A 23,777-nucleotide genomic window follows, 5' to 3' on the forward strand; every position below is an offset into this window, starting at 1 on the left:
AAACATATATCTTTGGGAACCCCCCCCCAAGTTATGAATAATCTGCTCTCTGGCTATATATGGAAGGGATGAACCCATTATCCTGAGTCAAGCTACTGTCCTATCTAGAGGCCATAGCAGAAAAAAATTGGGCTGGAAAAATAATTTTGCTTCTCACCTTCGAACTGCACAGCTGATATAGTCATCACTGTCTACTCAGGTATGAGTTGGTCTCTTTGGAAACCAATGGAAAATGTCGATTGTGCATATCTTTAGCTCACTTTGCTTCAAGGGAAGGTGTTTGCCCTCTTCACTTGATACATATAGCCCTTCTCAGGGTTTTCTTAGAGAATCATGCTGGTCTTTTGACCATGCTGAATAGCCATTTGTTGCTCATTTGTTCCATGGCAGTTTGACTCTCTCTCTCTCTCTCCCCCCCCTCCAGAAGTGCTTTTGTTTTGGGGGTACTGCATTTTCCTCAGCAAACAGCAGTCAGGAATTATGATTCACATAGCGGGGCCATGGCTCTTGGAATGCTACGTGGAGCATGGCTGTATGAATGCCGCTGATGCCTGTCTGATAAACCTGTGAGGTTGCTGATGTCATGGTGACCTCCACCAGGGATCTAGAGCCATAAATGCTGTTCCCATTCTCCTCTCCATCATAGGAATCTCTTAGTGGCATTACTTGTTGAGCTACGCTAACCCCATGCTCATTCCTTTTCATTGCACTTTTGGGGGGACCTTTTGCTTAAGAATAAAATTTTATCCTGTTCCACACATGTTGGATAATGCACTTTTAATGCACTTTAGAAGTAGATCCAGGAAATTGTTGTTAGGTGCGAAGTCATGTCTGACCCATTGCGACCCCATGGACAATGATCCTCCAGGCCTTCCTGTCCTCTACCATTCCTCGAAGTCCATTTAAGCTCGCACCGACTGCTTCAGTGACTCCATCCAGCCCCCTCGTTCTCTGTCGTCCCCTTCTTCTTTTGCCCTCAATCGCTCCCAGCATTAGGCTCTTCTCCAGGGAGTCCTTCCTTCTCATGAGGTGGCCAAAGTATTTGAGTTTCAGATCCAGGAAAATCCAGCTGCAAAAGCACACTGAAAAAGTATTATCCAGTGTGTGCAGAGTAAGGTCTAGTTTGTCCTGCAGTCTTCTGCCAGTAGTGATGGAAGTGAGTGATGTATTTCCCCTTGCAGCTCAGGCAAGCTTTTGCCAGCATTTTCAGCTTACTTTGAATATGCCGCCTTCGCATAGAAAGGAGCAAAAAGAACTGGGTAAATATCCATTTCTACAGCCCTGCTGTGTCCCTAAAAACTTTCTGGAGGTGCAGGGAAACAACTCCTCTTGGGCAGAAAGGCTGGTGGCAAAAAGCACCTTTGTCTGCTGAGGATCACTTCTAGTTCCTACATGTCAGGGATGTTGTCAGATTGTTGGCCCCACTCATGTTTGAGCCTACTGGGTCAACTGAAACCTTTGTATGTTGAACAATTGAGCTGAATACTTCTGGGTCCGCTGGTATGACAAGCAGAATGATGAATGTCTTTAAACTTTAATATGAACTGCACATAAATCATCTTGCATAGCAGTCTCTAAGCCTTTGGAATACAACTAAGGTCATGGGATCTTAGGGTTCATCTGCAGATCAGGAGTTCACTAATACTATTAAATATAAGGGAATGTTTCTAAATTGTAAACACTATCACTTTCCATACTTAAGTTCCTACATTTAGAACCAGGAGCCAGTGTTACAATGGTTACAGTGCTGGATTTTGACCAGGGTTTGAATCCTTGTGTGGGCTAAAAAATCCATTGGTTGACTTTAGTCCAATCATTTTTTTTCAGCCTAGGCTACCTCAAAGGCTTGTTGCAATAGGATAAATTGGATAAACTATCTTGTGCTTCTGGGAGGAAGTGTGGAATATACAGCATGGCTTAGAACGGCATCATCTAATCCAGTAAGCCAAGGTTGATTCCCCGCTCCTCCACATGCAGCCAGCTGGGTGACCTTGGGCTTGTCACAGCCCTGATAGTGCTGTTTTCAAAGAACAGTCCTGCCAGGGCCCTCTCGGTTCCACCTCCCTCACAGGGTGTCTGTTGTGGCGAGAGGAAGCAAAGACGATTGTAAGCCACCTTGAGACTTCTTCAGGCAGTGAAAAGCAGGGTATAAAAACCAACTCTTCTTCTTCTTCTTACATAACATAATCCAAAGTTCCTTAGAGGAAGGAACAAAAAAATAGAACTTGACTTTCTGACCCAACTAGATGACCTTGTTTTGGACATAGCTCATCACCAATAGTTTATCTAATTGTCCTTGGAGAAAACATACAACCGACAGGACACAGCTAATAAATAAATCAGTTTTATTCAGAAACAGTATATATATATATATCTATACAAGTTCTGAGTCACTTGAAAATAATATAGGAGGTTGCCATGGCACTAGAATTTTTACATTGCAAGGCAAAGGAGGTGGGTAGGGAAGAAGAGTAAGGAGGGAGACAATTCTGTCTGTTACAGAATTCTACATAGACTTAGAAGTTACCCCTAATCTTTTGTCACCCATCAGATTGCAAGTTGAACATTCATTTGATGCCATTATGGCTTGCAGCTTCCAGCAGTACACAAGCCAGGTATTTACATATATACAGAATATGAGGTATAATATAACAAAGAGGTGTAATATATTCAAGGGCTGGTATGGAATATCTCTAACACACATTATGTCCAGTGTCAGCAGCACTACCATTCTGAAATCTTCCCCCCTCAGCTATATACACACATATACCCCCACAAAACAATGCACATTCATGTCTGAGGTAATTTTTATATTCAGTGCACACAGCTGCCCCAGCACACCAAGTTTATAAAAATCATAAAACAAAACAAAACAGAGAGCCTCAGGCAGGGGACTTCTAGTTGAGAGAAAACAAGAATTAGAAAGCTGGGGCATGCTGTTGTATCTGCTTCCCACTTTTAGTGGCTCTCTGTTCTGAATAGGCACAAACCTTCACAGTATGTCTCAAGTATAGAAAACCATGGATTCCACTCAGATTATCACCTGTTAGAAGCAAAGAGCTATCCCAGGCGCAAGGGGAAAAGTGGGAGCTGCAAAGGTAGAGCGAGAGGGAAATACCACAGATCTCAAGAACTACATTAGGCCACAGATAAAATCTCGGGTTGGGTTTTAATGCTAAATATTTCTGCCCTTCTCAGCAAGAATTCTGCTGTGAAGAATCAGCTTGACAGGAGGACAGCTATGTAGAGACATTTTACATTCACGAAATGAAACCCTCACCACTGGACCCTGGAAGACAGTTGCATCAGAAACAAAATTTTGTGCCTTACTACTTATATAATTAGCTGAGAGAGTCCCTGGTATTAGAAATTCCTTGGTTATTTGAAAATATTTATACTGGAACCACTTGCAGGCCAGTCACATATGTGCTTCCTCAGTAATAAGTCTAGTCATGTACAATAGAGCTTACTCCCAGGTAAACCTCTTTTCAGTTATGAATGATAGGGTTGTGAATGTCCTGCATAGTGCAGGGGGTTGGACTAGATGACCCAGAAAGTCCCTTCCAACTCTATGATTCTACGATTCTATGAAATAAACCTGCGTAGGAAGGCAGTCAATGTAAAAGCTGTTCTGGGATACCAGAGAGAGTGCAAGAAGTGGCGTTGCACATCCACTGTGGAGGATAGCCAAGAGTACAGTATCGTGTTGGAGTCATTCAAGATTTGGAGTGGATGTATACTAAAATATACGAAAATCATATGAAGCAAAGCCACGTGATACCGTAAGGTGTGGGTTTTTTGTTTTGTTTAGGTTTTCTTTTACAGTAACACAATTTCATCTACTGTACACATTATCAGTCTGGAAAACCGTTGGCGTTTCCAGAGTATACTTCCAGATTAACTCAGACATCAGTTAAAACAGACAAATTGCCATCTGGTTTTGCTTGGGAAACAAAAACAAAAGCAATGATACAAAGTGACATTTGCATTGAGACTATGAAAAATTGCCACTTGCACACAAAAAGGTGCATTGTACCTTCCTAACTGCCCAACAAACTGTATATATAAATATATATTAAAAACCCAGACAGTCTGACTTATGGACAAATCAAATCCATGTAACTGTGTCACAGAACTGTCTTAGAAGGTAATATCAGTTCATTGCCCCCAAGATAAGAAGCTGAATTGTGAATCTTATGTCTAAAGAGCATCGGAGGAAAATGTTACAGAAATTTCTCCTTGTTGGCAATCGCTGCATATTACATGACAGTAACACAACATCTGATGCTGGTCAGATCCATCTTGTACTGATTCTTGTATACAAAACTGGCCTTCTTTGTACACCATGACTCTCCAGAAGAGAGAAGAACAAACAAGAAGAGAAACTACCCCAAATGATAAAAGACCTAGTCACAGGTGCCACTTCTGGCAGGTATCTCTCCTTGGAATCTTCAAGTATTTACAATACCACCCCTTAAATTACTTCTTCATGTCAGTGGTGTGGTGTTGTTTACCAAGTAGGTGCAAACACGAGCCTCATGACTGTGAACTACTGTCACCACTTGGGCCTCATGAATCCACCCTTGGCCAACCACTCATTTTCTTTTAAGGCACTGTACATACACAACATAACACACTCCATCTGAATGAACCTTCTTTCCCGCCTTCATTGGATGGTGCATTTCTCTCGCTCCCTTGTTTGTCCTTCTCTAAGAACTTTGGATTTGATGTATTTCAGGTCGCTGTTGACACTCGGTCTGCGAGCAAAGGGGGAGATCATGCCGTAGGCATCTGTCTCTTTGACCCTGTTCATCTTAAAGGACTTTTGGTGGAAGGCATCACCATACTGGACAGAGATCTTCCTGTGGAGGGCAGGACTCATCTCATGGGGCAGCTTGGCCATGCTGAAGAGGACGTAGAACATCTCATTCACGTTTGTGTTCTTCTTGGCCGAAACTTCAAAGTAAGCACAGTTCTCATCGGTAGAAACGAGTTTCTCGGCTTCTTCGGAACGCACCTGGCGGAAGAGTTCACTGTGGTCATTCTTATTGCCACAGATTACCATGGGAAGATCAGCTGTTTCCTTAGTCTTATTTTTCAGGCAAGACTTGACTTCAAGGATCTGCTTCTGAAGTCTCTTGACCTCATCGAAGGATTCTCTATTGTCTAAACTGAAGACTAGGATGAAAACATCCCCTGCAAGGCGCCCATGACAGAGGGAGAAAAAGCAAGCTTTGTTACAATTAGAAAATGCAACTTAACAACACCTCCCCTCATTGTATCCTGAGAATTCTATGGTATAATGAAATATGCAAGAATCTGAGTAAGAGGAATTCTACTTGCAGATGTTTCAGGGGACAGCAGCATATATCACCATGTATTTTTATACCAAGCAATGTAGTAAAACAGTGTTATGTTAAATGGCAGAGCTGCTTCACTTGTTTTGTACCAAACCTACTCTCTGCTCTTTGTATTTGGGGGGAGGGACGGAGGGATTCACATTCCTATTTCCTCTCTAAACATTTCCATTTCAATTGAAAATATTTTCTGGTGCAATACAGCCTCTGCTGGGTCCAGTTAAGTTGACTTGCTTCCCCCCCCCCCACCCCCTGCCACTAGTTCAGCCACCCTGGCTCAGCCAGTTATGCTTCTTTTAACACCTTCTGCCCATTTCCTATCCTCTGATGAAGCTCAGCTTCACTTTCCACAGCCTCTCCCCCATATATCAGTCCTGATCTGTTGCTCCCATGCTTCTAGATACATCTTTAATGCTACATGCTCAGTTCTGTAGCTTATTTCACACCCTCTGCACCCACCATCCACTCTCCTATCTTCTGAATCAGTTCCAAGACCTATTCTCCATCAGACCCACCCCAGTTCCAAGCACCACGAGCCTACCTTGGCAGCTTCTCGATATCACATTCCCTAGCCCCCAAATCTTGGATTGCAAGGAGAGGGCTCACATGCCTTTCATTTTTATATATAAGGGAGAATTTGAGGAGGTGAATTTTCTCTAACTGTATTGTAGCTGTGGCAGGGGTCAGGAATGCTGAGGATTCAGATGGCTTGGGTGCCATGTCCTCCGTGGAAACTGGGCTTCAGAAGCTTCATGCTATTTTCCCAGCATCTTTTCTTTCCTAGGTCCCACCTCATTGACTGATTGACCACTTGCCCTCCCCCTCAAAGGTGTTCAAAGCAGATCTCTTTCAGCCAGTTCTAGGCAGCAACCAAAAATGTCTTACTGCCCTTTCATATGACCAGTTGTTTTTTTTAATGTAGGCAGCTGTGTTCCTCTGCTACTGATGGGTTACAAGAAACAGATATAGACAGGAAGAACTTAAAACTTCCCTTTCTGCTCTGCTATGTTACAATGACCAGTGGAGCTCTGCCTCTTGACTCTATTCCTGGTGCCTGACTCGCCTCCGAGATTTGTTTGATGCATTTTCTTTACCACTTTTATTTTAGCAACTGCCTCCAGATTAAGTATTATTGCAGTCGCATGTATTAGATAATTTTCTGCTTTCCTTTATCATGCAACCATTGGGCTTGCGATACAGAAGGGGACTTCCACTTGCAAACTGGGTAACTTCGAACGCTCCAGCATGCAGAACTAAGTGGGACTTGACTTTAAGACCTGCAACCACTTCACTCAGAACAGCTCAAAAAATGAGCATGCATTTTTAAACTTCTATGCTGTACAAAATTTTGTCCCTTTATTGTTTTCCAGTACATGTTGCAGAAAAATACTGAAGCATTAGAAAACTCTTGTGCACGAGAAGAGCATTCCAGCATCCAATATCATATGAAATGTGGACATAGGAATTTACTGTTGCCTAGAGACTTATTCTGAAAGTCTGCCGGCAAGAAACATCCTACAACGTCGGTGTACAGCTAAGGAGATGACAAGGGGCCGTTGAAGGTTTTCTGAATGAGTTGAAGAGTGCAAATATATATCATGTAAGTGCAGGGTTTTCAATGTGATACATATTCTTATCTTGGGTAAGTCTATACTCAGATTGCTAATCCCTTGCAGTTTGTAGGTTATTGCAGCATTTTGATTTGCCCATCCTTATCTAGTTCAGCAAAGTCCCGTTTCATCATTTTCACCCCATAATCTCAGTGGATTATTCAGGTCCTCCCACTAGAACTGATCTGCTCCGCTTTGCTGTTCCGTGTCCCATGTTAAAAAGTAAAATGCATAGGGTTGCTCAGTGAAGACGACCCACAAATATGGCAAATATTACAAAACGGTGGAATGAATGCTGCTGCAGATTTTGGTAAATGTGGGGGGGGGGGGAATGGAAGACCAATTTTCATTATATTAAAGGCAGATCCAATTGATTTTCAATTAGCTTGTATTTTTGCCTCTCTCCGTTTGAGAATCCCTAACTAGGATCTCAAGTTTTTTCAGTTGCGCTAAAAGCCTGTCTGGACTCCCTGGGATTTTTCTATTTCTTTCCACTGCTTTAATAAATTAATTCATATTAACTGCTCCAAAAATTTCCTCTGGTTTCAATAGTTGTTTGCCATGCAGGTTAGGGCATTGTTGTTTAGAATACACAAAGCCAAAGCATTTGTTGGTGCATGGAGAGAGTTGAGACACAGCTTGGTTCCTAGACTCTCTCTCTTGGTTGGCCAGCTTTTGGAGACTTACATAAATGGCCATCCCAAGCACCTTTAGCCTAAGTTTAGGACTCTGACTGTCATCCCCTAAACAGAACTGCAGTCTCTATGGGCAAATTTGAACAGCTGATAACAACCCTAATATTGACATGTGCTATAGTCTTCTAACCTGTGAGTATGGAAAGTCTCCTCATTGCAGGGAATGGATGATTCCCAGAAGTATCCAAGATGTCTAGCTGATACATGTCGCCTCGGATGTTGTAGACTTTGCGGTGAAAATCCTCAATGGTGGGCGTGTACTGGTCCTCAAAGCGGCCATTGAGAAACCGTGAGACGATGGAGCTTTTGCCTACCCTGGAGGCTCCCAGCACAACCATGCGGTATGAGTTCTTGGCTGGAACATTCAAGGTGCAGTTCCCACTGGACATAGTCTTCATCATTGCTTTGAGCTGAATGGAGACACACACACAAAGAGAAGAGCTTTATTATTAACATCAATCAAAAACACATGGAGAACAAAAGAGAGAGGCCCAAAAAGTGAATTAAAAAAAAACCCAGCAAGAATAGAAAAGAAACTGGTAGATACAAAAACATTTAAAAATGCCGGGATATTTCCCCTGTAACGGATTAACAGGAGAAAAAATAAACCCACTGAGGCACCAACATTTTGAAAACTGGGACAATGAAATCTAATATTTATCTATGCAGGTAATTACTTTAGGCATCTTAGTCTAAGGAATAACTTGTGGGCCACGACTGTACAGAGATGGGTGGGAGGATGGCTGTATGGCAGGTATGTATTGGCTTCTTCTGAGTAATGGCTGGTAGAAGGAACACATTGTTCTATTCAGATCTATCCCACCCACAGGCAGTAGCTGTAGTTGTGTGAACAGTGCCTATACTAAGCTTTTTAAAGTGATTTCTCCAGAAAGAGTCCTATTTACTTTGGTTTAAGAACTGGGATAAATGGCTTAAACAGCAGCAGCCAAAGAAGTCAACAAGATAAACATCATACAATTTTGTACCCCCAGAGTTTTTAAAACATTGACCTATTTATTTTTCAACGGTGAGGCTGGAGACCTGGATTTTTGGGTTACAAAACCAATTTCACTACCAAAGAAAGTTCTGCCGCCAATGTGAATGCAAGGTGGACTGCACTGCAACCCTGGCATCCTATGAGAGATTCAGCTTTGCTGGTCAAAAATGACATGGAAAAATTCCAAAGACAACACTGTGGAAATATTATGATTGTTTTGCCAAAGATGACTAGTCAAGGAATGCCTTTACACTGCAGAATTATTATTATTATTATTATTATTATTGAAATATTGATAGTTCCTTTACACTAGCTTGCCTGGGGAAGGCACTGGCAAACCACCCCGTATTGAGTCTGCCATGAAAACGCTGGAGGGCGTCACCCCAAGGGTCAGACATGACCCGGTGCTTGCACAGGGGATACCTTTACCTTTACCTTTATACACTAGCTATTGCCCTGGCCTGCTTTTTCCAGTTCTTGAGCAGAGAATCTTGGGTGAAATAAAGGATGAGAGAATATCACCATCTTATATAATCAAAGTATAAGGATGCCAGTTGCTAAAACTGCAGGGGGTCTAGAGGTTTCAGCCACATTTCTCACCCACGAAACACTTGGTTATGACTAAAAGAAAGAAGCATAGGCGGGTACCCTGTAAGGAAATATCGTGCTAGGATAGATTTGCTGGGACCTCATTTGTTTTGGATACGATCTTATAAAAGATGAACTGAGTACCTAGCGTGCTCTTTATTTAGAAACTGTTTATGTAATGCAGGTTATATATATTCACAGAGGCCACTGTTATGTATCCAGACCTGGTCAACCATCCTTGACTTTTGTTTGTAGCCTTGTTTCTAAAGATTTTTTTAAAGAAAGAAAATGTTTTAAAAACAATCTGATTCATTTTCTAATTTTTGAAGGTATCAACACAGTTACTGTGGGGAACAGAAGCCTTAAGGCACCTCCCTCGAAAAACGAATGAACCGACACCGTTGATGACTTTTGTTCTGTAAGCTTGAACAAGAACAGAACATTTAGTCATGCTTAGTATACTGCTGTATAAATATATACTGGAGAAGAAGTCCTGAAGAGATTGCCTGGGGAGGCTGTTCTGAGGTAAATTAGATTCAAGCAATGTACTATGAATTGATCTAAAGGCACCCTTATATGAAAGTAATTTCCATTGAAGTCCATGGGGGCATTTTCATGTGATTTTGGTGTGTGTGATATAGTCATGTCTCAAAAACAAAATCTGCCCCAGCATGAACCAGAGGAGGTGGCCATTTCAGTTGAAGATCTTGAGCATGGTTAAGTTGACAGTATGAGAGAAAGTCAGATCTCTCTTTTTAACCAGCAAGCTTCCTGGTGCAAATCCCATTTAAATGAATAGGGATTGTGATAAGCATTATTTCGCTCTTGCAAACCTTTTTTCTCTATGGACCCCCCCCCCCCCCGCCCCAGTGGAGTATGCTCCTTATTCAGTGATGAGACCAGCATTTTCAGTCTCTTGCACCAAAATGTCTTCAATCAGCCATGATTTGGATAGAACCGTAAAAAATCATCTAGCTAAGGTTGCCAGCCTCCAGGCAGTGGCTGGAGATCTCCCGCTATTACAACTGACCAGGTGACAGAGATAGACCCCCCTGGAGAAAATGGCTGATTTGGAAGGCCAGAGTATTTGGCATTATATCCCACAGAAGTCCTTCTTCACCAAACCTCCCCCTTCTCAGACTCACCCCCCACACCTTATATCTCCAGATATCTCCCATCTTGGAAATCTAGCCTACCCCCTTTTTGCCAAGAGGAAGTCTCCACATCAGCCAGTGGCCCCGAGAGGCCCCACTTTAGACCACCCTGAGACATAAGCTGGAAGCTGATCTGGTATCAACATGCCAGGCCGTTTTCTTGAGATACCGAATCCAGACAGTCCAAAATTCAATGTGAAGTTGCCCCAAGGTTCAAACGAGATTCCACACAGAAAGGAGCTTTGTTCAGTAAGTCCGAGCAAGAACAGAACATTCAGTCATGCTTAGTATAGTGCTGCATAAAAATGTAAGGGAGAAGAAGCCCTGAAGTGATTGCTTGAGAGACTACTTGGGGTAAATGGGATTCAAACAGTGTAGTCTGAATTGATCTGAAGCCTTTCTGAAGAGCTCTCTCTCTCTCTCTCTCTCTCTCTCTCTCTCTCTCTCTCTCTCTCTCTCGGTAGAAAAACCAGGTTGGGGTAACACATGTGTATCCAAAGGAAGATGAGCTAAAGAACTGGGGGGGGGGTTATACCCTGCTTTTCACTACCTGAAGGCATCTCAAAACAGCTTACAATTGTCTCCCTTTCCCCTCCCCACAACAGACACCCTGTGAGTTGGGTGAAGCTGAGAGAGCTCTGACAGAACTGTGACTGGCCCAAGGTCATCCAGTTGGCTGTATGTGGAGGCCGAGTGGGAAATCAAACCCAGTTGTCCAGATTAGAGGCCACTGCTCTTAACCATTAACCAGTGGGCCAAATAGTGCCTCCCTGGACTTCTTCAATCTGGAGAAATGGAGCAAAGGGGAAGGCTGAAGCCCCTTCTCAATGAACTCCTTGATCCCAATTCAAACTGGGCACAGCACAGATTGGGAGTTGAGGAGAGCTTGCAACTCATGTCTGACACAGGATGGAGACCCAACCTGTGTACACTGTTTAAACGCTCTTTCTGAAAAAAGGAGAGAGACCTTTTGTCTGAGACATTTATATTTAGTAAAGGGTTGGGAGCACAATTGGTTTTTATAATTCGTTCTTCAAAATTTGCGAAATGCTGCTAACTGATTCCCACCCCCTCTCCATCGTTTCCCAAATGCTTACAGCACAACAAAGGCACGATTACGCACCAGCCCAGGACTCTGCCAAACAAAGTGACTTTCCTCACAGGTGGCCGGTGGGAGAAAGATGCACCTTTGGACTGAGATCCTTATTTGGACAGTGATGAACCAACATACATGTCTTCATGCAAAACAGAGATGGGCACGCCCAGGCAGGACTACCAGTTGCATGCTGGTAGAACTGGACTGGGACTCAACTTCCATGGTAGGTGCTTAACCGAGTGCTTTGGTGCTCCCCAGACTGCAACCACTTATTACCCACAAACATGGGCTGCAACTGATCAAGCTTACAAAAGCGGACCAATCAATCAAGTCACCTGAAATGTCAGTGTTATGTAATGTTAAGTCACTGCGAATCTTCCTCTCTGTTCCTTATGATCTGCCATACAAAAGGACCCTGCAGCAGGTTGACAGAAAGACTACCACACCTCTCCTCCCACTTGCTGGTTGGTCTACCTCCATGATCTCATTGGCCTAGCAGGGCAGGCAGTAAGTATAGCTACTTCTTCAGCAAGGCTCTGCAGTCATTTAGAAGAAGAGTTGGTTTTTATGTCCTGCTTTTCACTACCCAAAGGAGTCTCAAAGCAACTTCCAATCACCTTCCCTTCCTCTCCCCAGAGCAGACACCCTGTGAGGCAGATGGGGCTCAGAGAGCTCTGACAGAACTGTGACTAGCCCAAGGTCACCCAGCTGGCTGCATGCAGCTCTTCAGATTAGAAGCTGCTGCTCTTAACCACCACACCAGGCTGGCTCTCATATGGGGAGATGGCAAGAGCAGAAGGAGCCTTTCTTATCTTTTTGGTGGCAGAGGTAGATCGCAGAGCTTCCTTCAGCATCTCTGGGTGGTAGGGACTTCCTTGAAATGGTTTGACTGCAGCAAACCGTTGTTTGTCAACATCACTATTCTCCTTAGGGAACCATTGTTGGCAGTGCTTCCTTGTTGGGGGTAGATTGTGTTGCAAATTCAGCTTTGCCTCTGCAAGTAGGTGTGATAAGATCCTGTAGACATTCTATAAACTCCCAGGTCTTCCAAATACAACTCCCCATCTAAGCACACAAGGCTATGCAAACATACTGGGGAGGGAGCGCCATTAAACCCAGAACCTCTGAGTAAAAGTGCTCAACAGCAGTACACTTGCAGTGCAGTCCTGACCAGAATTATGCCCTTCTACCCTCATTGATTTCAATGGACTCAGAAAGATGTAACTTTGCTTAGGATTGCATTGCAATCCTGGCAGAAACTCTCATAACAAATTCTGCTTCCTTGCATTTTTGTAGGAAGTTTGGTCTTCCTTTTGTCAAAGTATTTTATCTCTGATTCGTCTTCATACAGATGATTTTTATATTCTTATTAGTAGCTGGAGAATGAGCAGTATGACATGGATGATAGGCTCTAATGAATCAAAGGATTGTCTTAAAACTATTATCCAAAAAAGAAATCAGTTCAATTGCATCAATTGGTTGATTAACACTTTGTGTATTATTCAAAACACACTTTGATTCACCCAGTATTTCTGCCCTAAAATCCTGCTGTGGCTTTTATTAATTTTATATTCCACCTGTCTGGATTGGGACACTCCACTGCTATGGGCACACTTCAGCCCATTAATAGTATGTTGTATTATTATTCATCTGTACCGCCACTTTGCATTCCAACATAATTTGTGTGTAATGTTTCCAAGCTCCTCGGTCTTCCTTTCTGGCACCCCCTGCAAATGTCTTCTACGGAGGCGCGGTTGAGTTGAATGCCTAATCCAAGGTCAAACAAATCAACAGACTGATGTTGGTAATCAAATTCAGATTTTTAAAAATTGCTTGCAATATTCCAACTCTATCCATTGAAGTGCCCTACCTATTAGATGAGTAGTTAGACGCACAGCCATTCAACAACCGGCAGGCATTGTGGTAAGAGGCAGTCAGAGATGCTGCTTCTCTCCAGGCTATTGAGATTTTCATTTTATTAGCAGTCACCTTAAGATGCCCTTGAGAATCTCGTTTCATTTGCCTGGTTATTGATCCTGACAAGGCTCCTGGCCATTTCACCTGGTTTTATTTTTTGGCGCTGTGCACGGCAGATTTCTGCTGCCATTATTCTGTTCATTGCCCCTGTTGAAATTCTGGCGCAACATGTGATGCGCACTTCAGACCATTTGTCTTCCATGCACTGTGCAGATTCTGACTCTGTTTCTCTCTGACTCATAAAAATCACCTTGACCATCTACTAATAAGAAAACCAACAGGAAGAGAGTGAGGGGGCAGACAAACAACAATTGCTCAGATTGAATTTATAAGGCCACTTTTGCAACAATGGAAGTTTAATGCTAGGTGTGTGGGCTTAGTTTCTTATTTGTATCTTTAAGTTGCCTCGAAAAAAATTAAGGCAACACGTTAGCCGGCACAGAACAGTAATTTTGACTGTCAGCACTTTCTTGCAAGTGGGGAAACCGAGGCCCGGTGAGACTGTGATGATCCTAAAGTCAGAGAAGTGGTCAGAGGCCAGTTTAACTGCAGGTAGATTCGTACCTGTCAATTCCCCCTCCCCTTTTCTGGAGCCTCTCAGCCTTTTCTTTCACAACCCATCAAAAAGATCCTCAGGTCCTGAAACGTTCTGCTTCCAGGACTTGATGCTTTGCATTTCTCAGGGCTCAGGAGAGCTTTCAAGTTCCACGGTAAGGGCTCTTCAAAGCGCCTTAAGACGCCGCCCTGCCTTCTCCGTTCCAGACAGGTAAGGGGGGCACCCGAGCGGCCATGCAAAGCACAAAGGTTTCTTTGATCCAGGCGCAGAGAACAGACAGGCAGGCATACCTGTACCAAAGCGCCTGTCTCTTGCTAGTCTCTCTGTTTCCCAGGGCCAAACGCTGGCTGGATTTCCCCTCCCCGGCCTTTGGCCGTCTCCCCGGCGCCCTTGGGGCGAGCGAGCTGCCTCCAAAGACAAGCTTTACGCGCCGCGCTCAGGTGGGCAGGCGAGGCAGCGCCAAGCGCCCCAGCCGAAAAGTGGCGTCGAGCCCTCGAAGCCCTGGCCTGGCCCGCGTCCGCTCGCCGGGTTGCCGCTCACTTACCGGTCCTCTCGTCCCAGGCGAGCCCGGGGTCCTCGGGCGCTCCGCGGGGCTGACTTCGCGGACTGACTCCGCTGCCTCCGCGCGCTTTGGGGCTTTCCTGGCCAAGTCCACGCGACGGGGCTGGCCGGAGCTGCTGGCGGCGTCCTGGGCCCGCTCAGAGGGCGCGCATGGCTCCCGGCTGGGCTGGGCAGGACCCGCGCTCGTCTCGCCTTCCGGGCTGCGGGAGAGAGCCGCCTGCGAGAGCTCTGGCCAGCCGGCGCCCTCCGAAAGCGAGCGGCGACTCTTCCCGCTCAGGCTCGCGCCGCTGCTTCTCTCGCGACGTGCGATTCACGGAACTCCCCGAGGTGGAAGGCGGGGGCTCTGGGGCGACATCTATCCACAGAAGCCGGTGGGTGCATCTCCCTCACCTCCCTCCTCTCCAGCACAGCCCCCAGGAGGGTCCCTCTCCCGCAACACAAAGGAGTGGAGAAAACCACAGACCCGAAAGCCACCCTTTGACTCCCCCCCGGGGGAAAAAAAATCAATATAGAAGATCAATCAAGAGTTTCTTTCAATGGGTTTGAGCACAAAGGGGGCGCTTCTCTGTCTCTTATAGACCTCGGGCTTCTTCCCCCCACCTCCCTCCCTCTCTCTGGCTGCCTCTCTCCCAGCAACCGGTCAATACCCCTTTGGTTTTGGAGAGCTCCCCGATAATTGCCTCCCTGCCAGTGTCTCTAGTTGGAAATTGTCCTCTCACAAGCGGGTGGGCTCTTGGGGAAGAGGGGGAGGAGACGCACAGCAAGGAGGTTTCCTTTTCAGATTGGATCCCTGATCTTTCCCAGTGAGCCTAAAGAGGTAGGTGCTGCAGATGGTGTTTAGGACAGGGCTGCAGCATTCAAGGGGCGATCAGATATGGAGGGAGGGCCCTGACAAGAGAGGACAAAGATCCCTTTCTTCATTTATGCCCCGAAAATTCACAAACCTTTCAAAAAGGGAGAAAAACTTTTTTCCTTCTGCTATTTTCTATTTTCATGGGAGTCAACCAGACTGGAGGAACCTATCAGGGGCATTATACAATGTGGACATTCTCTGGGATTTCTCTTTTATTTATTTATATTTATCCATTTATGTATTTATTTAATATTTATATACTGCCCTCCCCTAAGGCTCAGGGCAGTTTACATAGAACTTAGTGGAACTGGAACTGCAGAGGAAAGGACACGCAGTAATGGGTTTAAACTACAAGTACAACGATATAGGCTAGATATCAGGAAAAACTTTTCACAGTCAGATTAGTTCAGCAGTGGAATAGGCTGCCTAAGGAGGTGGTGAGCTCCCCCTCACTGGCAGTCTTCAAGCAAAGGTTGGATACACACTTTTCTTGGATGCTTTAGGATGCTTAGGGCTGATCCTGCGTTGAGCAGGGGGTTGGACTAGATGGCCTGTATGGCCCCTTCCAACTCTATGATTCTATGATTCTATGGAACAATACAGAAAAACAGTGGCTATAAATAACAGTAATGGTAAACAGTAGATATCAATAAAACAGTGATTTAGTAGAACAATGGAACAGTAGTGAACAGTAATTCAACTGCCGCCTACTGAGGGCCCCATGGTTGGATGGTTCAGGTGATGATTTACATGGGAAGGAGGCTCAGGAGGGGTAGGGAGGGCTAGAAGAAGGTAATGGTGGAGGAGCTCCCTTTTGCAGGCCCCACAGAATTGTTCCTTTTAAGACAGAAGACATCTCCTGCTGCAATATATTGCAGCTGCTATGATTTTCACTCTCAGCCGGTTCAGTCTAATAAAACGCTAAACAAGGCAGGGGATAGTAAATGGCTTGGGACTTCATTTCCTGTGCTATCTTCCCTGGGAGAAATCTACCCTTACTCGGGGCTATTTAAAGGCCGGATGTTGATCTCATAATGCAAAGGGGACCCTGCCTGCACATTGTCTCTTCCCGGTACCTCTCAGATTACTTGTCAACCAACTTCTTAGCATTGCTATCCACTACACTGTGACATGTGTCACTTTTAGCAGCTCATCTGCTCACTTTATGTGCTCAATGGGTGGCTCCAAGGCACAGGAGGCCTTCATGATGTTCCACGCGGAAGATGTGAATCACTGGTCCCCTCTCACAAGTCTGCTTCACTTGATAAGCTGGCGGCAAAGAGGAGGGTCTTTCTTAGGGCAGTCTACAGTCTTGGGGAGAGTCGATACATGTGTAAATGTGCAATATGTGTGTACATCTCTGGGCAAGAGACACGTACAGCTGAGCTGTTTCTGGTGTCTTCTCATATGTGCAATTCTAAGGAGATGCGCGTATTTGTTACCTGTGCAGTTTAAAAGGTTCATACCTCTACTTTCCACCATTAGATCTGCCTGCCTCAGTGCAAGTGGGCTTCAACAGGCAGTTCTTCCACCATGCAATGAACCAACAGACTTCACCATGCAACCAACCAACGAACCTATACTTGATGTCCATGTCAGAGGGCTAATACTGTGACAGTGTAGGCAGGACTCGGTCCACATCCTCTTGACCAGCCTTGTCAAAATTTATCTGGCTTGGAGGCATGGTGTTTGGCTCTGTCAAGTGTTCTCCCTGTGGAGGTGGGTAAACAGTCTGCCCTAAGGTCAGAGAGAGGCAGCAGGCAAGATATCCCTATTGCTGTCCACAGCAAAGCAAGAGACAACTTAGGCTTAACAACGCTGGAGTCCTAATGGCCAACAATCCAACTCTAATTAGTATATCCCAGAAGACACACCATATATGTGAAGAGAGGGATTTCATCTTTGGACTTCAACAAGACAGGTTCCATGTATTACAGGAGGGCTGGTGGTCAGGACCACTGGTGTATGGTGGTTAGAATTCATAGAGAATGGACAGTAGGTGGGTTGTCTTTGACAGTGGGTGGTTCTGCCTGACCTGGCCTCCACCATGAATTCTAAAGACGTCAGAAGCCTGCACAGTTCCCCCTCCCAGCAGGGTAATGGGAGAATCCCCACATCCAGCAGAAAGAAAGTAGAGTCTGTTGTGTGTGATGGTTAAGGTTCTAGTGTGAAACTGAGAAGACCTTCATTCATCACTTGGTCAACCAAGCTCAGTGGGTAATCTTGGGCCATTCTATTCATTCTCAGCCTAATCAAGGGTGAGGGTAAGGATAAAATGGGAGGAGGAAGAACCAGGATTACACTCTGAGCTCCATGAGGAGGGGGGGATTAATTTTTTTTAAAATAATTAATAATAAAGTTGTGGTTTTTGAGCAGTTCAGCCTTCCCCTAGTTCCCCATACCAAGCTGATGCTGGTATGAGGAGGACCCACAGTGAGAGTTTCGTCCATATTCTGTGGGCTCCTGACATTACCCCAAGAGCGAAGGGGAAAGAAAGATGACAGTACCAGAATAAAATTATATAGTTGCTACTTATTGGGCTGTCTGTCCACTAGCCCTCGACTGCACAAACAAAGCCATCCAGACCAAATGGAGAGAACTGGTGCACTTCAAAAAGATATTTGTCGTTCCAGATTAAATTATATTATTTTTGTGGCAACTTCAGGGGATAGAAATGTTTATTTCTGGTCTTACAGACAGTGACCCTGCCACCCCCAGCCCCAGCCCTTTGTTATGGTTGAATTCCATTGAAATCAGTGGGCCTTTTTAGTCCTTCTTCATTTGTCTCATAGATTACAATGAGATTTATGCATGACTTTCTCTGGATTGAGGCAAAAAAAAAAGTAGACTAATTGCCTTAAAAGGAACTAAGTGGGTTAAGATTTCAATGTGAGCTATAAATGAGTATTTTATTCCACAAGAGGCAGCCTATAAAAGTTCATGGAGTTTATTATCATTTAAAGTCAAACCACCTCAGCTCCTTAACCACTTTCTGCCCTGTGTTGTTCATATATCCTGTATTTATGTAGGCCTACCCTTGTCCTTGATCCGGAATTGCAGGTGGTGCAGAATGCAGCTGCTAGGGTCCTTAGGGGGACATCTTGGAGGGCCCATATCCAGCCAGTGCTGAGGCAGCTGCATTTGTTGCCGGTTGCAGCCCCAATCAAGTTTTGGTATTGACCTTTAAGGCCATCTGCGGTCTGGGCCCCTCCTATCTGAGGGACCGTTTACCTCCTTATGCCCCTGCAGGGCTCTTCACTCTGTGGAAGCTCATCTATTGGAGATCCCATGGCCCAAGGGCAGTGTGCCTGGCCTTGACCCAGGCCTGGGCCCTTTTGATCCTGGCCCTGACCTGGTGGAATAATCTCCTGGGAGAGCTGAGGGCCCTGACGGAGCCATCACAGTTCCGCAGGGCTTATAAAATGGAGCTCTTCTACCAGGTCTTTGGTTGAGACCGGACTGAGTAAGTACAGGGGTCCCTTCCCAGGCTGGGCCAGGTCATTGGCCCACTCCTCACTACCCCTGAGCCAGGATGTTGTTGTATGGGGGAAGGGAGTGTAGGTTTTTAGCCAACAGGCATGCTGGAGTTTTATGGGTTGATTTATTGGGGGTTTTAGTTACTCACCATGACCTGCTCATGGGACTGGTGGGCTAAAAATAAAATAATAAAACAAACAAATAAGTAAACATTTAGAATATTTATGATAATTTCATATCAACGACAGCTCAGGTTTTGCAGAATGGAGACCCACAAGAAATTGCAGATGTTATTTGTACTATCTCAGTTGTCCTTGTTATCTAGTAATAAACAACACATTACTAATACACTATCAGTCTCAAATCTCCAACTACACTCTCCATTTAGTCATCTTCCATACCCTCTTACACACCAGGTCCCATGTTCTTACGATACCGCCAATCCGTCTCCACCTGCAATCTTAGATCTGCTAATAGGCTTCTCATGACCGTTCCATCTACCTACCAAGTGCCAAGGGCTTCTTTTGCTGTGATGACTCCTCCATTCTGGACTTGCCTCCTGGGAGAGATTCAGATGGCTCTTTCCCTCCAGTCACTCTGGGGAGTCTGAAAGACTGTTTTGTTTAAAAGGGCATTCCACAGAATGTTGTTGATCAGACATTTTGTTGTATTGGCATGGCTGTACTTTGCAGGGCTGTCACAAAGGCAAGGATCAGGCAGACAAATTTATTGGGGTCTGGTTACTCCAAGGGCTTATGGAGCTGGTCAGGACGTAATGGCAGTTAAACGTTCAGTGTCCTTAATACTGAGAGGGAGGGAAGGGGGGAAATTTGAGCCAATCATTTTCCCTCAGCCTAACCCAGGATTTTGTGAATCCCTGAATGGGTGGGAGTTAATTAATATTAAATATCTTTTAAAAATATGTGAAACATTTATTGAGTGATATGACCATACATGGTCATGTCAACTTGCCTCCCCCCCCCCTCCTGAAATGGCCAGTGATGGGCCTGGAAGGGGTGGGAAAGGGAGGGGTTCCAGGTGGGCATGTTCACAACTATACTTCTCAGCCATATCCTGTACAATTGCCACACTTTTGGGGTTTCTTGAAGCCTGAAGAATGTTCCAGGGGTTTCTCCATGGTAAAAATGTTGAGAAAGGCTGGCCTAACTCACAGCATTGCTGGGAGGATAAAATCTAACTGTTCTATGAAAGAGAAACTGGGATGCAATATAAAATATAAGTCTCAGAGCGGACTCTCCCTAGGAATGCTAGCCCCTAGTTGGGACTTGGGAGTCCCCAGGAATTACAATTCATCTCTGGACTACAGAGATTAGTTCCCCTGGATAAAATGGATGCTTTGGAAGGTAGACTCTCTGGCATTGTATTCTACTTAGGTCCCTGTCCTCCCTTGACTATATCTCGGATTTGGCAACCGTATTCCCTCATCCCTCATGAGTGGCTGGGGGTGGGTAGGTCTGGCAACCCTAACTCCATCAAACTAACATGTACTAGTTTATTCCTGTTATAAGAGCAACTGAGGTGCTTGTTTACATATGATGTTGGTATGCATGTGTTTGTGTGTATATGGTGGAGGGCAGTGGGAATTTTTCTCAGGGAGTCATCTGAGTTGATTCTTAGCACCATTCATTCTTGAGGATAATTTATTGCAAACCCTGTCAGATCTTTCAAAGAAGTGTATATGTGGAGGGGAAGGGGCCCATTTTTTTTAAAGAAACAAACCAGCCTAAAGCCAACTTGGTGTAATAATTAAAGTGATGGATCTGGGAAACCCAGGTTCAAATCTCTACTGTGACATGAAATCCTCTGGATAATCTTGGGCAATCAGATTATCTCAGTTGCTGATAGTAAAATGAAGAAGTGGATAGTCATACATACCAACCTAGCTCCTTGGAAAAAGGACCCATGAATACATGATACTCTCTTATACTGAATCATATCATGACTCTATCAAGGTTAGTCTTTCTACTCAGATTGGGAGCAGTGTGGGTCTGGTTTTTGGTTGGGTATATTTTCTGTGCAGAAGCAAAGTGGCCTTATTAGTGTTTTGTACATTGGGAGCATGGTTTCCTGTTTTTTGGACCGCTGAAAGGCATGGGCAGTACAATGTCTCTTAGTACAAGAACACACAGACTTCAGAGGGGGCAACAGACCTAGAAAGACTGAGAGGTCAGAACTGGCTATACCTCTTCACATTGATCTGCTCTGCTTCTGTCGTAGATGGCTATTCTCAGGGATACTCCCTTCACACTGACCCTTGTATCTCCCCCCCTTTTCTTGTACCTCTCTATAAGAACAAGATGCTCTCCTCTCTACCTCCTTCCATTCTAGCACAGACAGATACTGTACTCTTTCCTATCCAGTACTACGTCCCTTATAATAAAGGACTTCTTTATTAAGGCAAAGGGCATCCTGGGAACATTCCTCTTTCTCTTTCTTGAAAGTCCCTGTAGTCTCTCTCTTTTCCCTGTTTCCTTCTCTCTCTCTACAGTTGCCAAGCTCTGGGTAGGGATTGTCAATTTCACTGGTAGGGACAATAGATGTCCCAGCTACAGAAATCAGTTCCCCTTTGAGTTGCCAGACTGAGGTTGGGAAATCTCTGGAGATTTGGGGGATGGAGTCTTGGGAGAGTGAGGTTTGGGGAGGGAAGCAACCTCAGCAAGGTATAAGGCCCCAGATCCCACCTTCCCAAACACCCATTTTCTCCAGAGGAATGGATCTCTATCATCTGGTGACCAGTTGTAAGTCGAGGCCATCTCTTTCATCCTTAAATGCCTTTGTTTGCCTTTAGTGTCTGCCCGTGAACCAAGATAGCCCTGTGGTCAGTTCTTGCAACCATTACAGGAATAGCTGCCAAGGAGTGCACAGGTCCAAAGAGGGGAGGAATTGCAAGCAAATCAGTGCCTAGCAAATGGGACACATAAATGACCCGAACATTACTTTCTTGGAGCAGAGAACTTTTATGTATAAAGCACCATAGTGATAGATGGCACGATTTTGTAGATAATAATGATAATAATCAACATATGTGTAGCATATTGCATTCCTATCCAGTTCCTCCCGTTTAAGCCAGCTGAATCCATTGGGCTTAGAGTGGAGTAACTTTGTATAGGATTGCTTTCTCCATCTGTTATTGTTGGATTCAGAGGCCAGTCTTGATCTTCTGGCTGGATAAACAAGTATATGTGTCCTCCAACCAGTGAAAAAATTAATAGCAAATGAGAAAGAAGGAAGTATGGAAACAAATGCAGATGTCTGCTCCCTGAACCCTGCAGGTCGATGGCCACTGGGATGACGCAGATGATCCGGATTTTCACACAAACACAGCTCTGACAGAGACCTAGGCAAGGAGAAAGCTAAGGAAGAAACGTAAACAGAGCCACTCAGAAGTTAGTCCCATTTTATTCAGTGGAACTTACAATCAGGAAAGTTTACTGCAAATCTTTGTCATTGGAAAACTTCTCAACACAGGCCAAAGGGAGGCCCCTGAAGTCTGAGAGAAAGCAGAGGCAAAACAGCCTGGAAATGAGCTGGGATGCATGAAAAATGTATGACCCAAAAGTTCATAACAATGCAGCTCTCTGCAGTGCATGTGATGTTGTCTCTGGCAGGTAGTTCTATTTTGGTCTCCATTACGACGCGCCTCCTTATAGCCCAGGCACTTCCAGCTGCTGATGGATCATCTGGGACAATGCAAGCTGGTCTGTGTGCTGGGTCTCCACCTGGCTTGTCAAATGGATGAAGTGGAGAAGCAACACAAATCTACAAAAGGCAAGATGTCCGGAAATCTAGAGAATTTGTGGTTTGCTGCACTGTTTTTTGAAACGTTGCTGCACCTCCCCACAGTGTTGCTTCCAAGATGGAGAGGAGAAACAGTTTAGCTGCCTGTCCCTTCCATGGACATCATACTGTGGTTTGTGATCAGAGCGATTCAAAGCTCCCATGCTGGTACTTGACAGGGATGTTTCAGTAGTTGTCGGCATACAACCAGGAAATAATGCTTTAATGACTTTCTGGTATTTGCACAGCAACCACAGTCTTAGGATTGATTTAAATGCGATACCGTGTGTGACAAAAGTATTTATCAGTGGCGTCCTTTATTAGCTGCCCTGCCTCCCTATACAAAGTGGCTACGTGCGCCGTGTCTATCTGCTTTGCAAGAGTAGCAGTTCAGTGCAAATGAGAAGTAGTGCAAATGCATATTCCCTTGGGGGAGTTCTTTTGCTTCAGCCACTGTTTCATTTGAACCAGGCCTTAGACTGGGAGTCCCCAATCTTATTGAGCCAGCAAGTAGAGCTGGAATTCTGGCTCGCCATGGTGGGTGCAGCAGCAAAATGGCAGCCACCAAATGGCTCCACTTCTTTTGGCAGCCAACCACAAAATGATGACCACAGCTTAACTTTAGTTACACAGTGTAGATCCTTAATATTTCTTTAAGAACCTGACCAGCCAATTAGATCTCCTGTAGTCAGTCAGAAGTGTTGCTGGGCTGTAAGCCTACTGGTCCCATTCACCTCCTAAACACACTTGATGGACACCAGAATGTTATTATTTTTGGTATGCCCTTTGCTAACTGGCTCAGGGTGGCTCACAACAAGTTTAAAAACAATACAAATGGCAAATGACATCTCTGATAAACAATTAATCAAGCAAGTCAGGTATCAAAGGCAATCTAGAAGCCACCGTGTCTTTTCAATACGTACCCTTAGAGAGGGGGGGGGCAACCGGTGAGTTGAGTAGATTGGATGAATTCTCAGGAAGGGAAGCCATTTCTAATGTTGTTTTTCTGGCCTCAGTCGTAGGCCTAACTGTTGCAAGCCCAGTAAAGCCCTAATTCC

At 44.8% G+C, this 23,777-nt stretch overlaps 1 protein-coding gene across 1 annotated transcript; it reads right to left on the minus strand.

Annotated features, from left to right (window-relative positions):
• Positions 1 to 2,330: 2,330 nt before the first annotated feature.
• On the minus strand, positions 2,331 to 14,900 carry RASD2 (RASD family member 2). Its single transcript, XM_077339654.1, has 3 exons — positions 14,575 to 14,900; positions 7,793 to 8,072; positions 2,331 to 5,196 (listed from the first exon to the last, which is right to left on the minus strand). The coding sequence occupies exons 2-3, from the start codon at positions 8,061 to 8,063 to the stop codon at positions 4,667 to 4,669; spliced, it is 801 nt and encodes a 266-aa protein (XP_077195769.1). The 5' UTR covers positions 8,064 to 8,072; positions 14,575 to 14,900; the 3' UTR covers positions 2,331 to 4,666.
• Between the last annotated feature and the right edge of the window lie 8,877 nt (positions 14,901 to 23,777).

Source organism: Paroedura picta, chromosome 5 (assembly GCF_049243985.1).
Source record: "Paroedura picta isolate Pp20150507F chromosome 5, Ppicta_v3.0, whole genome shotgun sequence".
Lineage (NCBI taxonomy): Eukaryota > Metazoa > Chordata > Lepidosauria > Squamata > Gekkonidae > Paroedura > Paroedura picta.

Excerpts from the sequence above, each read along its gene's own strand:
- RASD2 (XM_077339654.1), bottom strand. The coding sequence starts at position 8,063 with ATGATGAAGACTATGTCCAGTGGGAACTGCACCTTGAATGTTCCAGCC. Across the intron at positions 5,197-7,792 it reads GAGACTTTCCATACTCACAG|GGGATGTTTTCATCCTAGTC; the intron begins GTTAGAAGACTA and ends GGCGCCTTGCAG.